Raw genomic sequence first — 16,742 nt, 5'->3', positions numbered from 1 at the left:
TGACAAGACAAGGCTAAGGCTCTAAAACAAATTTCTCATAATGACTCTGACAATCTGTTTTGTTTGAGAGGTCTTTTTGCAGGTCGACATCCTCAAACCCATCTCATCAAATGGGGTTGGCTTCTTGACACATTTTTCTAAGACCAGAGATTAAGACTGGAAAGAGTTTTAACAAGGAAGAAAGTGTTAAGGACTGCTATAAAAAAAAAAAAAATAACCTTGGTAATGAGTTTTGCAGCTGACTGACAGACCTTTCTGGATATCAGAAGCTCCAGCTTCTGCATGTGAGATGTTGTATCTATGGAACAAGAGAGTATAACTGCACAAATAAGGCTACTGTTCAAATAAGGGAGGTGGACTGCTTTCCCGCTTGTCCATCCAACCATCATTACTGTTAATATTTACTTTCAGCAAATACAAGCACCTGGCACATTCCTGTAGGCTAATAAATATGGTGACCACTTGGGATACAAACAGAAAACTACTATTAAGGCAGACTATGTAGTTCTAAATAAATCTGTAAGTGAATACTGAAGAGAGTCCTTCGAGAGAGATGTGGCTGTGCCCAGCCTAGAGGGGAACACAAGTGCTGGAGCTGAATTGCTCACTCAGAGCTGCACAGCAGGTCAGCATGAGAACCCAGGCTGGAATTAGACTTTTACTTATTTTTTTCTCATTTTCATTATTTCACTAGTTTAAAAATGATGCTTCATGAAATGAACTAGCTCAGCACTAAGAAATGTGCAAATCTATACAAACAATGTGGCATCTCTTCTGTCTCCCATCTGGGGTGCATTAAGAAGAGTGACCAGCAGGTCGAGGGAGGTTCTCCTCCCCCTCTACTCTGCCCTGGTGAGGCCACATCTGGAGTGTTGTGCCCAGTTCTGGGCTCCTCAGTTCAGGAGAGACAGGGAACTTCTGGAGAGAGTTCAGCGGAGGGTTACGCAGATGATTAAAGGGCTGGGGTATCTTTCTTACAAGGAAAGACTGAGAGAGCTGGGACTCCTCAGCCTGAAGAAGACTGAGAGGGGACCTTAGTAATTTTTACAAATATTTAAAGGGTGAGTGTCAAGAGGATGGGCCAGACTCTTCTCAGTAGTGGTCAGCGATAGGACAAGGTGCAAAGGGCACAAGCTGGAACACAGGAGATTCCACTTAAACATGAGGAAAAACTTCTTTACTGTGAGGGCGACAGAGCACTGGAACAGGCTGCCCAGAGAGGCTGTGGAGTCTCCATCCCTGGAGATGTTCAAAACCCGCCTGGATGCCGTCCTGTGCAACTTGCTCTAGGGAATCTGCTTTGACAAGGGGGTTGGACTGGATGATCTCCAGAGGTCCCTTCCAGCCCCCACCATTCTGTGACTTCCCCTGATTTTCATTCCTCTTATTTCTAATTTCCATTTTTAAATCTCTCTCACTGCAAACCCACTACTAACACTTTACAACCACTTCCTTCACATTTCCAAAATCCACTCACCATTCTACAATGATCTTTATTCAAATCCTGATTTATTTATCAATTCATTTATTAACATTGCCTTTACTTTCTCACTTTCCTTTGCCATTATTGCCATTGTTTTCATGGGACATCTAGAAGGCAGAGAAGTGAAGCTGCAAAATTTAGTTGCTATCACTTATATATTAGAAATGGCCCAAAATGTTCTGGGGTCTTTTTTTCCCCACAAATACAATATTTCTATTAGATGTTGTTCAGATCTCTGCCAGAGTTTCATCTTTTCACTAGCTCATACACTCACAATTCAGCAGTCTTAGCATGGTTCAAACCTATAAATGTAAACTTGCAATAAATTGAAATATTCTGGTGATGCATTTCAAACACAGAAGTTAAGTAATAATAATGTATAGGAAAAACAGAGGAAAGACTCTGGCAGTTTCCCTTTTAACACTATTGCACATTTTTACTTCACACGGTAACTGGATGATTGGCTGGAGATGCTGTAGGTAACCAAAGTGCATTAATGTGGATAGGAATGATGAGAAACCCACAGGAACTACTCAGTGTCTGAGAGAAGAAAAATGGCCTGCACTCCCAGGGAATATTCTTCTGATTAACTGGAGCAGTACAAAGAGTTACATGAGCTCAAGGGCTATAAAAATCTGCTCCAGAAAAGATGAAGCCAACCCAGACTGGCCTATGGTTGGAGGAGATTTTCTGTTTCAAAATGGCTTTTGACCTTTTCTGCAATAGTGAAGAATTAGCCTTTGAACTCATCCCTTAAGCACCTTTTTTCATTGGCTTAGAGCACACTATAAAATAACGAGGAAAACCCTACCTACTCCAAGGTCAGTAGACTGGGTCAACTTTAATCTACATGTATACATTCAAGTAACAGCATATAGAAAGCATTTTTCTGGCTTGCTGCTTTCCCCTTTTCACCTGCAGCACTGGTCTCCAACCCCTTACCATGCAGGTTCAAGAACCAGTGACACTTCTGCCATAACCTCCACATTTCAGCGTGTGGAGTTGCTTTCAAGGATGTGGATGCTCTTTTTGCTTTCAGTTATGCACAGATCCAAGGTACATAGGACACAGGCATAACAGAGGCCATACTGAGTTTTAGCAGCACGCTTGTAATTGTACATGGCAAATATACAGATTCCAAAGTCACTTTTAGGTCTATCGGGTGCCAAGAAGCAGGAGTTGGACATCCAGTCAAAATGCATGAATTTCTTGGGCAACCATCCAGCTCACCAACGTGGGCTTCTCAGACACAAAGGAAAAAAGCAGAGCCAGGGCAAAGAAGCAAGGAAGGGCACCTGATGCAGGTGAATTAGAGTCATAGATTTATTAAGGCTGGAAAAGACCTCCAAGCTCATCAAGTCCAATCGTCAACCCAATACCATCACGCCCACTAAACCATGTCCCTAAGTGCCACATCTACACCTCTGTTAAATAGTGCCAGGGATGGGGACTCAACCACTGCCCTGGGCAGCCTGTTCCAATGCCCAAGAACCCTTTCAGTAAATATTTTTTTCCTAATAAACAATCTAAGCTTCCCCTGGTGCAACTTGAGGTCATTTCCTTTTGTTCTATCACTTGTTACTTGGGAAAAGAGACCAACACCCCTCCTCTCTACACCCTCCTTTCAGGTAGTTGTAGAGAGCAAGAAGGTCTCCCCTCAGCCTCCTTTTCTCCAGGCTCAACAACCCCAGTTCCCTCAGCCGTGAACTCATCACACTTGTGCTCCAGACCCTTCACCAGCTTTGTTGCCCTTCTTTGGACATGCACCAGCACCTCTATATCCTTCTTAAAGTGAGGGGCCCACTGTAATTAGTGGGCATCTTCAAGGACTGGACATCTTCAAGAATTAGACATCTTTAAGGTCTACTCACTGTGTTGATGGTACCTGTTTTCTGTGATGACATTATGCTAAGGAGGTATTTTGAGTGCTTCATTAAACCAAGGAAGGCAGAAGACAGCTTGACTTGAGCAGATCACTGAAAGGACTATTGTATATGTTAACCTCAACAGGAAGGTAGACCTCCACCATAAAATATTCTTTGTGTGCTTCCTTTCTGCTTTTAGGAAGCCAGAACCAAGAAAAGTACCAGCCTCAGACAGATCTTTAGCTCCATATCTGCACTTCAGAAGGAGAAAAGCCCACTGTGTCCAAACCTCACGCATCAATAATCCAGTATTATATCCACACTTTAACAACATATCTGTCCTTCAGCCAACACACTGTATTTAATCGGCTCTGCAATAATGCTTTACAAGCATTTCTAAGCAGCTGAGCATTTAAAACAAACAAATCTTTGCTGGAATCTTTAAATGCCATGTGGCAAAATCAGCTGCAGAGCCGTGTGTAATTGTCTGTAATTGATTATGAAGGGTGTTTTCCTCCACTGATGATTTATACCATATCCCAAAGCCTAGATCTGTCAGTTCTGGCACTCATGCTGTAAGATTTTAGCAGCCACGCAATGATTTCCTGTAATTGTCAGTCTTTTTGAAGGCTCTGCTATAAAAGTTAATTTGAAGTCATATGCATATATGTACATAAATATAATTAGTAAGTAATGCTATTAGCTGTTGATAGAAATGGTCCATCAGAGTGACTGGATCTAGGAAAATATAAGGTTAAATACACTACATGAAACCAGGTTGCCCAAGGAAGTTGTAGATGCCCCCTCCCTGGAAGTGTTCAAGGCCAGGCTGGACGAGGCTTTGACCAACCTGGTCTAGTGGAAGGTGTCCCTGCTGATGGCAAGGGGGGTTGGAACTGGATGATCTTTAAGGTCCCTTCCAACCCAAACCATTCTATGATTCTATTTAAACTGAGGATTCCTAATGTTAAGTACTGACATTTAAAACACACACACCACCCCTTCATGAAAAGTACTCCTTTTGAAACACATACAAAATAACAAACGAGTACGACTAGGCAAGTCAATGATTTCCATACAGAGAAATCCAAGGATAAAGCAAGAAACTAAAATTAAGGTAAATTCCTTGCAACATATCCTACTGACAGTTGTGTATTAATTTTTGTATTTCAGAGTCTATTCCTTAAAATTAATAATATTTTTATAGCTCAATACTATGTGAAATACTATGTTAATTTACTTGTTCCAGCTTAGTTTTCTTTTTTTCAGGTTCCAGCTGCATCATCACTTGGAATCAGCAATTGTGTTTGGTGAGCCTAAGTCTTACTTTAAACCAATCAGTCTTTGCTCATCACAAATGTCCTCACTATATTTTTATGAAGGATTATAGTCAACAAACACCGTAGATAGAAATTAAGGGGAATCTATTTAATTCTATTTAGTGAAAAGCTCTAGTGGCTTTAAACTGAAAAAGGGGAGGTTTAGATGAGATATTAGGAAGAAATTATTTGCTGTGAGGGTGGTGAGACACTGGCCCAGGTTGCCCAAGGAAGTTGTGGATGCTCCTCCCTGGAAGTGTTCCAGGCCAGGTTGGATGAGGCTTTGAGCAACCTGGTCTAGTGGAAGGTGTCCCTGCTGATGGCAGGGGGGTTGGAACTGGATGAGCTTTACGGTTCCTTTCTAACCCAAACCATTCTATGATTCTATGACAAAAACTTGTACTTGACTTTGACTGGGCCAGTTGCAGGAGATGGGACTTTCTATAACTAGAGCAGTGTTGCCTTTTGGTCTGTTTTAATTTACGTGTTAAAAGAAAAAAAAAAAAAGTTCTACAAAACAGACATATAACCTACTGAAGGCTATTCCTTACATTTTTAAAAAAATCAAGTACCAGATGCTGGTGAGACTGAGGATTGTAGGGGGAGGGAGCTGATAATTCCTGACTTCATCATGACCCTTCCCATGAATGTGAAAAGAACCGCATTTTGGCAGGAAAAAAATGCCTGCACGTGGGGAATGATAAAACCCTGTGGTAGCTCAGACTAAATAGTGTACAAGAATCCAGGCCTGCAAACCAAACCATATGTTACTCAGCAAGACTCTTATCCTGCTTAGACAAGATGGCATCACAGTCCTCCAAATGCCTCTAGTGAACCAGGATTATTTTCACATCCAGATCCTTAGGGAGCTTGACCCAGCAGCAGAGAGCTTCAAAAACAATATCAAGAATTCCCCAATCTATGGTCTCATTTCTTTGGAATTCCAACAAATCCCATCACCCAGCCCAGGATTTCTGCCCAGCTCAGTCTACCTGCCACGAGCATCTCCCCTGCTTGCTCTCATCCATCTGCTCAACAACTCGGCCACTTTCTCTATTCCTCCTCCACACAGCTCAAAGGCAAGGGAGAACCTTCTGTGATCAATAGATAAATAGAGGTTTAGTAACAAAACCCTGCTAGGCTTTAAATATAATGCTCTGAAATACAAATAAACTGAAACAAAAAAGTAAGCCTGGCAACAGAACAAAACAAAGCAAGTTGAATAATCCAGAAACACACACCCATTAAATAAAACACCTCCTGACTTTATTTTCTTTAATTCCTCATTAGTGATAACAATTCTGATATCCAAAACCAGCTTTAAAAGATGTAGAAACTAAACAACTGAGACCAAGGAGACTGTTAACTGAAAATTTAAGAAATCTTCACTGTTGATGAGCAAGTTTTCAGGGACTGCTCATCGTATCCTGCCTTCGCAAACTAATATAAACAACCAGTGAAACGATCAGTGAAATCATCAAAACAGATTTCTTTTAACACTTATATAGTAGTTGTATTTCCCTCTATGAAGATATAACAGTAGGGAGCCCTGCAATGAGAAACTCCCATTAATAAAAAAGTGCTTGGGAGAATTGAGAATAGTGGAAATTTTGCTTAGGGGTTGGAAACAGGATTCACACTTTCAAACATAAACTGTTTTTCAGAAAATAATTCCCATTTTTAAAAGCAAAATGCCCTTTTTGCTAAGAAAAATCTAGAAAACCAAAATAAACGTATAAAACCCGACCTGACGAGCATGTTATAAGACAATTTTTCTTCTATGAAAACAATAGCTTTGGAGAAGGTCCATATTGCACCATTTAATGATAAATAACTAAACTGAGGGCAGTGGTTGGCACTGCTGTCACACACAATGAAATAATGCTCTCGCCCTGAGAAGCCATTTCCAACTGACACCACTGAGCTCACACCAAACCCTAGGTATTTTTTATGCTGTCATCTTATCTCTGAGTCATTATAATGTTTTTATATTTAGGCAGATATCTATTACATGTCTTCTATCTAAGCAGCTGATATGTGTCTCTCCCCAGTTAAGTACACATCATTTGAAAAGCCTTTTCTTTGTCCAACAAGCTACACAGAATTTTAGCCATAGAGACGTATAAATTGAGCTGAGGGCTTCTCATCACTCTTTCTTATATACTCAGAGGCAAAAGTCCCTCCTCTTCCCATTGATCCTCCAGCAGGTGAATAAAATCATAAAACTACAACAAAAACACCAAAAAGTAGCCAAGTCACACAAAATAAGAATTAATATTTTTGTTCATAAAATAAACCGAGTATTTTTCAGATCAGACAAAGTTCATGTCCCCCACCCCAAGATTTATAAAATACTGCACTTTAGAGGAAGATGGCTAAAGCATTAGTAGAGGGATTTCTCACTAGTATTTCTAACCAAGGAAATTCAGAAACTCTCAAAAAAGGCTTCAGAAAAATCCCAAGACCAATCTCTATCCTAACTCTGGCTGATTGTGCACCTAAATTTCACTTACCCACACTGAAGAACTGATTTTAAGGTACATATATTACTGATAATATTCTGGACAGGCTGCAGAGACAATCTGCAGAAATTCTGCAGAACCTATTCATGGTGCAGATGGACCCAAACTGAGCCTTCAGATGGAAACCCCCTGACCAGAACCCAGATCCAACCCCTGTAGATGGTCCCTGTTTTGATTAACGAGGTGAACCAAAGCCTCAGATACCAACATCCCTCCACCTCGCAGGGCTGAAACCTGGGGGTGGATTTGGTGGGTTTAGAGGTCTATCTTGAAGACCTATTGCAAGAAAAGAAATCAAAACATATTAAACTCCAGCTTCAAAAGAAACAAGCCTTTCAGGAGAGGATAGTATGTGGGAATGGAGGCTGTTTTGGCAAGTGATGGCCTGTGACAAAGCCAAAGGCCTGTTACTCGTTCAACGGGTTTGTTGCTCATGGTATTGCCCTCTCCAGAAACACTCACTGCCAGCCACAAGCAATTGTAAAACATATTTTATGCAATGCTGTTGTGTGCATTTTAAATCTGACATTTGCTTTTGTTCCTCACTCAAAAGCATCAGCATCTTAATCAAACTGAGATCTGATATAGTATCTCCACTATTTTTTTTCTTTTTTACTTTATTACAGCCTTTTTTCTATTTCAGGGTGGTTTCTGGATGCTTGGCTATGAAATTCCCTCCCCTCAGTCTTTATAATTCTTCCTGAAAAATACCTCTCTGTATCTGGTACCTAGTTACTGCAATAATAGTCACCTTAGAAACACTATACATACACAATTAAATAGGATTCTGTTCCAAAGTCCATTAAGTCAGTAAAAAATTTTTCCATTGACTTCAAGGAGCTGTGGGATCCAGCCCCAAAATACACCAAATACATTTTTTTTTCCCCATCTATAGACTGCTAATACAGAACATATTCCATTCTTTACATTTCTCCTCTAACATCCCTGCCCCGATTTCCTTGCCTTCAGACACACATTACTGTGTTGAGATGGACTTTCTTCCCACACCAGTCTCCTAGGTGCCAGATTATATCCCACCCTCTACTGCAATTTGGTTGAATAGTTATTTATTCCCTTTTCTAAAGCTTTCAGCAGAAGGATGCGCTGGCTCAGTTGTAGGGTAAAGTTTTTTTAAACTCTTTATCTACTTTCTGTTACCTGTCTGCGCAGAGGAATTCGCTTTGTCAGCTTATGGACAGCGGGCTGGCTGCTGAAATCGGGCTTCTTGGTGGTGTTCTTCATGCGACACAGGATGACTGTCAGCACCATGCAGACAATTAAGAAGACCCCTATGCAGTAAATTGCTATTTCCAGGTAGTCTGGTGACGTCGGATATTCTTTTTCTTTTTCAGGAGCTGGATTGGAAGTTTTTAGGAGGGAACAATCATGCCATAGAGTTAGCACACAATACAAGCATAGTCCAGTACAGAGCTTGGAACAACAGGAAATGGTAAAATATCAGCAATTCTCACAGTGTGACTGTGTAACAAGCAGAATACCATCAATATTTAGGCCATCTTGCAATCTGAGAGTAATTACTCTTTCTAGATCGCTGCTTTGATTTGTCAGTTTGCACTGACTGTGAGCTCGTGCATGTATGCCTACATATCTAGACATATATATATATATGTGTCTGCCTAGATAGGTAGATACATATACAATAAAACATTGGATAATCAAACAGAATTTCAGGGGACAAGAAAAAAACTGAAGTGTTCAAACTAGTCCCAGGTTCATTCTGTTGCTCAAGTCAAACTTCAAAAGCACTGTAATTCTTTTTAATCACATAAAGACACATCTAAAGATAAAATATTGAATTAGCTACTCTAAAAGAAAAGTGTCTAAATTCACAAACAGACATTTGGGCTTGAGTCTGCATTGCCTGTTTATCCAAAATTTTCACTGGGATCTCAAAATACAGAGGGAAGGCAGGATGGATCAGTCCCTCATCATGTTTGTAAACACGTTAGGGATTTCAGGAGTATTTTGAGGACCTGGCTGTCCAGCTACTTCTGTGGTTCATGCCAGGTGCCTAACTCCCCTGAGGTCCTTTGAAGAGCCAAGTGTCAGATTAAAAAGCATAACACAAGCAAAAGCTAAATTACGAGCAATATATTAATTAATGAGTCCTCTTTTGTGAGGACTGCGTATTTAAAGCAACCTCCTCAGTGGTTACCAGTCTATGTGATTAGATTTTAGTGGGAGTGGTTCTACATAGCTGTTACTCTGATTGAAACCATTTTGAAACTATCTTCAAGACAGTTATATGTGCAAACACTGTCCTTAATCCCTTATCTGGGATTCATCCCCTGGGATAAACAGCATTCCACAGCAATCAGTGGCCACTCTGCAAGCAATGCACGGTCAAGCTGAAATTTTCTTGTGCCTCATTCTAGGCTTATAAAAATATTTCATTCAAGAAAATGCTGTTCAGGCACTTGCAAAATGCAAACACTGCTAGAAGAAGCAAGCTCAACACAAGTACAGCTTCGCCTGCTTGGTGACAGACCACGCAGGCTTGGTGTTCACTTAAGAGTGAGATGTAAGAAAGTTGCCTTGTTTAATATATTTTAATAAAGGGTAAGAAGTTATCTACAGAAAGTGGGAACATTTCTTGAACATTCATTCCCGTAATATGAACCTCAGCAATATGCACATGCAGGTTTTGTACCTTTTACTTAGGATTAACAATTAATAAATGGTAAGCACAAGATGACCCAGCAAACCTCAGGTGGTTCATGTTTTTTCAAAGGAAGTCCTAAGGCAGCTGCCAACAGTTATAAATGAGAAAATTTGACTAGTGTCAAAACCAACTACAGTTACATCTTCCAACAGCTGATAACAATTTTCAGGCAATAAAGCACATTGATGGTTGTTTCTTTTAAGGACAGAAACATCATCAACCCCAGAACAGCAAGACATGCTTTGCAGTAAAAGCAAATGACTACTTGTTTTCTTAGAGCATGCAATGTTTAAAGATGCACCGAGCCAATTCCCAAGATATGGAAGGCACTGCTTCTGTATACGATCCATTGGCATTAAAATTAGAATTTCCATAAGAGATTTGGATGATAGGTAAAAGTTAATATAAGTAAACTGAATATCTCAGGTATTTTGATAAACCAGTACATGATTGTGGCCAAATTAGTCCCAAAGTTTCATAAGAAACTTTGAATTTCCTCCTCTTAAAAAAGTTTACAATGATTAATGTGCTGATTTTCAGTTATCTCACTGAAGTACTAAGGAAATGCAGCTCCTTAGCATTTCTGATGAATGTTTTAACAAATGTAAAAAGATTTCAATTCAGTGTAATTGACATTCCCCCCCTCTTTTTTTGTTGTTGTTGTTAGGTGACAAGATAATTCCTTGGCTTGAGACAACTTTGTTTAAAAAAAAAAATAAAAATCATTGTAAACATCCTTTTCTGAGACAGAAGCTGTGCCAATTCTGCAGCAATCAACAAGGGGGGAGGAAAAAAAAAAAAAAAAAGGAGGAAAAACCACAGAAAGGGAGCAGTGTATACCTGGCAGAACTGTCAACCATGCAGTGTGAAAGGATATCCCAATAGAATTACCCGCCAAGCATGTATACTCCCCAGCATCCTCAAAAGTTACATTCCGTATATAGAGAACCTCAATTTCTTTGTCCGTGGTGTTAACACCGGCAGCCTAAAAAAAAAGAAAAGAGGGAAGCAAGAGAAAAAGCTAGACATTGAGAGAATTCTTGTGGATAGGGAGATGGAGCCACAGGGCTTTGCACTTTGTAAAGGAAAAGGTGTAGAGATGCAAAGCTCCTTCCCCATCCACAATCCCTCATCCAAAAGGCGTTTCCCAACAGGTCCCAGCTCACCTCAGAAAGTAATCAACACCCTTCACCAGACCTAAACTCACCACCTAAACATGCATGCAATCAAATGACATGGAAAAATTAACCCACAAAGGTTTGTTTTTTTTTTCTTCTTCTTCTTCTTTTTCAATTAAAGGAAGTTGAAAGAAAAACAAAGAGAAAACAAAGTAGGATAGAATGTGATATTCTTCACATGTAGTTACCTGTTTCAGAGGAAAGAATTTACTATAAAAACATACTCTGAAAGGATAAAAAAAAAAAAAAGGCAAATTCTGCTCCAAAAGACACAACTTAGTAGATGTCTTAAGCAGCATATGGCCCTTGCATCATTCACTGCACTACACTTCAATATTGTACATTGTGTAGTGTTGACAAATCTCAGTTTAACCCCAAGTCTGGTAATATTTGGTGGCTTGCTTAGAAGCACAGTGAAGAGAGTAGGGAAGTAGCTCGTGCCTTGTTCAAAAAAGACCAGTCATGGCTCTCAAGAGATATGGAGAAAAACTGGACCCCAAAGGCTCAAAAACCAGGAGATGGAAAAAAAAAAAAAATTGTATTTTTCTAAATCTTAGAGAGTTAAGAAAAAAAATAATAATCTGGCAGGGTTTGGGGTTTGGTTTTTTCTTCAGTCTTTTAGTCTCCTTCCAGACTTGCTAAATCTCTGGCTTGACAAGTCATTATGCACCAAACCAATCACTTTATCAGTGATTATCCAAACTTGTACAAATGGAGTAAATCTTAGACCTGGAACTTCACAGCTGTCCCAAGATGGGCACAGCCGGACATCAGTGTCAAGTTCTCTATGATGGAAATTTAGAGAAATTATCATTTGCTGGTTTTTGTCTCTGTTCCATTCAATAACGTTACTTCGAAATACATGATGAGGGAGTAAACATATTTTACCAGACCATTTTCAAGTAAATTTAGTTGTGAGTTGTAGTCGCATTGTTTCCAGTCTTTATTGTTATTGATGGGTTATAACCCAGGTAATAATGAGTGAATAACAACTGGAAAACCCCCCTACCCTGCACAGTCACAGGTGATGTGGGAAGTTATAATTGACTAAACTGACCTGACTTATGCTTCAGTGAGTACTTATGTGAACATTTCACAAATATATATATACACACATATGTGTGTATATATATAAAAATATACACTGATTAGGTTGGAATTACACTATTCAACGAGTACCTTCTATGGGAACTGCAAAGTATGCAGAATTAGCAACAGAACTGGACATAAACACAGAGACACAAAGACACCAAACACAAGAGAGAAGAAAGATCAGCGTCAGAAACCAGTGCTTATGAAACACACAGAATATTGTGGGAATTTTTCCATGGCTGCTGGTGTAATACCAGTTGCATCACCGAAGGAGGATTACACATATACCACAAGGCCAAAGAGTTATCCTACAAGCTGCCTGTAGTCTCCCAAAGCACCATTTTTTTTCCAGCTTCTACATCCAGCTTGCTTTAAAAAACGTTGTTACCTTGTATACTCGGCAGAACAGAGAGCCAGGCAGACTGGTTGGCCTCCCCTATATAATTGGAGACCTTACAAATATATTCTCCAGCATCCGCCTCTGTCACATTGTACAGTGTCAGCACTTCAGCATTGGAACTATTTATCCCCGAATGCTAGAATAGACCAATAACACAGGAGAACAACGTCACTGCTGCCCAAAACGGACACCAATCTGTCTACGGTCCCACCACCAACACGTCATAAGAATATGTCTTCCACTTCATACAGGTATCAGCATCAAAACATTGAGGGTTTGGGGTTTGTTTGGTTTGGGTTTTTTTAAATCTGAAGCATCACACGATGAGTTAGAAAACAGCGGCATCAGGGAAAAAAGTACTTAGGTTGGTACAGCAGCTGCGTGGAACAAGATGGTACAGAGCTGGATGTCCCGCCTGCCAACACAATGAGTTTTGGCACTGCCATCCAGCTCGGAAAACTTTGGAGTTTCCTTGGTCAGGCTTGCTCAAAATGCCTGCCAGCAGAAATGACACCACTGATATGCCATGGCACACCAGTGAAAAATGAACATCTCTGCCGGCTCAGCATCCAGAAAACCCAATCCTGCCAACAAGCTTTTGGCAGCAGGTACCACGATACTTTGAAATAAAGAGGCTGAAGAAACGTGAAAGAAATTAAATAGATTCTCCTGGGTATATTCTGGACATGGTCTACCGAAACATAAATGTCAATGATGTTCTTTAAGAGGGTTTTCATGTTTTTCTTAATAAGACATTATTAAGAAACATTCAGAGATAAAGGACTTCATGGAAGCAAAAAAGAGCAAAACAGTGTCTACAAGTTGCATAATTACCATTTAGACTATCAAATGTTTACCTAAATCATTATTACACTTGTAATATAAACAATTCCATTTTCAATATAAGTTCAAATCTCAAAATTCTTGGATTTACATCAAATAAATTCAATGCTTTAAAGAAGGCACCACCACCGCCGGCATCTGTAAAGCCTCACCTTTAAAACCTGAAGATACGGCAGTCCATCTGGTCCGTATTTACTGCCATTCCTCTCTACATGTTTTATCCACTGAATATGAGGTTGAGCATCACTGTAGACTTTGCAGACAAACTCGACGTCACCTCCGACGACTGCAGAGGCATTTGCTGGAAGACCAGCTTGGAGGATAGGTCTGTGTGGTGATCGCTCTGTTTGGGTGGGGAGGGAGAGCAAGAAAGAGCAAGAGAAAGAGAGAGAAATAAAGATGCATAAATAAGCAGAGCTGCCAAGAAAACTGTAAGTGAACTCGAGCCAAAAAGCCCTGTAAGCCTGTTGGCTGACTCCTCTGAAATAACACTGCAGCCAAAACGTATAAAGAAAACTACAGTTCAAAGGAGATGACTTGAGCACTACACTTGTAATATAAAGAATAGCTATTTAGGGGGAGGGGAGAAACAGTGCCTAAAAACTTTAAGTATTTTTCATAGTTCAACTCAGCAAGAATTAAGTAAAATATCTTCCTTTTTTTTTTTTTTTTTTTCCTCTGAGCTATATTGCAATAAGTACCTCTGAGTTTTAAAACATTCTACTTGGACTAAACCTCCACAAGTTAAGAAAAAATATTATTGATTAAATTAAAAAAAAAAAAAAAAAGAAAATTAAAAGATTAAAATAAACCAAAGATAATTTCTCAAAAATAGCAGAAGCTTCAGCAATGAAACTCCCCAGGAGTTGCAGGATGCACGTACCAGACAGCTCAACTTCTCAAACTGCTCTGACCAGTACTACCACCATAGCTGCTCTCGACTTTTACCCAGACACAGCAGCAGAAATACCGGTTCATTCTTATTCTGAGCAGGACACAGGGAAATACAGCTCTCTGGAAAACTGCAATATATTTAATGTCAGCCAAGAGAGCTTTTAATCTATGGACTTGCTTAAGCATTTACCAAATGTTCTTGGTCAAGCTTACATCACTGAATATGCCAAGTGCACCCCGTTCATCTGGGTACCCAGAGAGCCACTGCAGCCAGCATTCCCAGCCCAATTTTGTGGTGGTGATATACATAATCTTTGGGCAAAGCATCGATGGGAGCCTCACCCTCAGCTATGACAGTGAGGTGGCTTTCTATCACCCTCCTAAGCCTGACCTAAAAGCTGCTAAAGTCTTCTGGTGGCCTCCAGAGCCACCAACAGCCTTTTTTTGGCTGGACAAGGCAAGTGGGCAAAGCATAAAATCTTTTCATTCAAACATTGCATAAGAGAAAGTCCTCTAAATGACTGCCTTGGTTACCCAATTTCTTTATTATCTTCATTATATATTATGGACACTGCCATCCTCCCCAGAAAACCTACAGAGAGCTGCAGTTTCATCAGCCTTGATGGGAACTCATCGCTTTCTTCATGCAAACTTAACTCTGTCTGTTTCTTTTTATAAGAAACTAAAGTTAATACTGACCTACAGATACTTTCAACCTGAGAATTAGAAGCGAAACACCCATCGACCAGCCCCAGCCCCTTCTCCAAGAATTCTTTTGAAGATAAGTGAAAAACAGTGGAGCTAAATATTTATTTTTAGAGGCTGTAGACTGTAAAAGCTTTGCCATTACGAGCCAAATCAACCGAATTTCAAATCAAGTGTTCCTTCTTAAACATACTAGTTTCCAATAAATTGTTTCACAAGCAAACATTGCGAGTGTAATAGCAAATAATGATGCCCGTGGAACAATGGGATCTTTTATACAGTCCAATATATTTGGCATGCGGCAAACATCTACTGGGAATTTATTCACTGAGGCTATGCTGGCAGCCTACTACAAAGCAGCAGTCTTATTTTACTTGTGGCAAAAGTGCATTTGTGTTGCAGTTATTACATTATTCCATGGTTATGTGTGTCATTTTCAAAGATCTAGGAACAGTTTAATATTTTTTAATTTGTAAATTACAGGAGAACATACAAATTACTATTTTACAGTTCTGGAGAGAACTTTTAGTTTCTCACCTTATACTAAATAAGCTCTAATTCCATCTCCCTCGCTCCTTCATTTGGGTACAAAAACAGCAAGCAAAAAATCTCTCTTTAATAGAAACCTTACACCACCTTCCAAAACTTATTACAGCTGCCTTCAGTATAAAATGAAACCTTAGAGAATGTTATTTAAAATGTTTTTTAGAAGTCAGTAGGCCTCATGTTTCATTTCTCCACATCAGGGTTTGATTTCCTTTGTGACCTTATTCTCTGCCCTTAAACAAACCAGAGAACGAGGTCTGAAACATCGTGGAAAAGTTCCTACTACACCAGCATCAACACACGAAATGTGTTTAGTTTATCCTGATAGCCATCAATGATTTAATCTTTTATTGATGACTGTCAAACGTTTCCTCTACTGAAAAAGAAGAGGCAAAGCAAAGAAATAAAAGCAAAGTTCTTACATTCTTGGTCCCAAATTCCTTAAAAAAAAAAAGTGTGTGCATATGTACAAGTAAGACATTTATGAAATTTCTTCTTTAAGGGTAAATATGTTGAAAACAAACTTTAGTTGCCCTCCAGCATATAGAGCAATGATTAGTGTTCATCAGCTCCCCCACTTCAGCAGAAGGGAATATTCCTATGGCCACCCAGGCAAACAGTACAGAAGAACATAACCATCATGATGCAAATTCAGTGGGGTTTCAACTCCTACTAATTACCAGGTATAATTCTCCAAAATATAATTTCTTGGAAACACGTCATTTCAGGATGTTTCCCTGGTTTTCCTATTTCTCTGCAAATCACACATATGCAAGGACTTTGCTTAAGCAGAGGTACTGCCAAAACAATATCCATAAATCTCACATCACTATTTAGCATCTAAAATACAAGGCGTACATTTGTAAGCAGGTATCATCACTCAACTCACTACACTAATATTAGATGGAAATAGCGTGTGCTTTTTTACTAAAGGCTAGCAAAAGAGTCAAAGTTGCCTTTAAAAGAAAAATCTTAAAGGCTGATGAAACAAATTTTCTCATTAGCCTTACATAACCTCATAACTATAAGCAGGATCATTGCTAAACTATAATGAACATATACACATCTAATTACTTAACCCAGACAAACAATATTTTCATACAAAACAAGCTGGCAACCAACCAATCTCATAGCTCTGTAGCCTGGATTTCAATATTCCCCTTGCTCATTAATATTTAATAGAATCATAGAATCATTGTGGTTGGAAAAGAC

The 16,742-nt window shown here is 39.5% G+C and overlaps 1 protein-coding gene across 3 annotated transcripts in view; it reads right to left on the bottom strand.

Annotated features, from left to right (window-relative positions):
* The window catches only part of FGFR2 (fibroblast growth factor receptor 2), an 82,728-nt gene that overhangs the window by 19,486 nt on the left and 46,500 nt on the right, over nt 1-16,742 (bottom strand). For 2 of the 3 annotated variants that reach the window (XM_029085494.1, XM_029085495.1), the window contains 3 exons: nt 13,538-13,728; nt 10,713-10,857; nt 8,348-8,544 (listed from right to left, as the gene is read on the bottom strand). In XM_029085494.1, the coding sequence (XP_028941327.1) occupies nt 8,348-8,544; nt 10,713-10,857; nt 13,538-13,728 (533 nt within the window). The remainder of the gene's footprint in view (nt 1-8,347; nt 8,545-10,712; nt 10,858-13,537; nt 13,729-16,742) is intronic. The other variant, XM_029085496.1, reaches the window with a different exon arrangement.

This window comes from Antrostomus carolinensis, unplaced genomic scaffold (assembly GCF_000700745.2).
Source record: "Antrostomus carolinensis isolate BGI_N321 unplaced genomic scaffold, ASM70074v2 scaffold4476, whole genome shotgun sequence".
NCBI classification, from domain to species: Eukaryota; Metazoa; Chordata; class Aves; order Caprimulgiformes; family Caprimulgidae; genus Antrostomus; species Antrostomus carolinensis.
The sequence above is the reverse complement of the archived record's forward strand: the minus strand, read 5'-3'. Positions and strand labels throughout refer to the sequence as shown.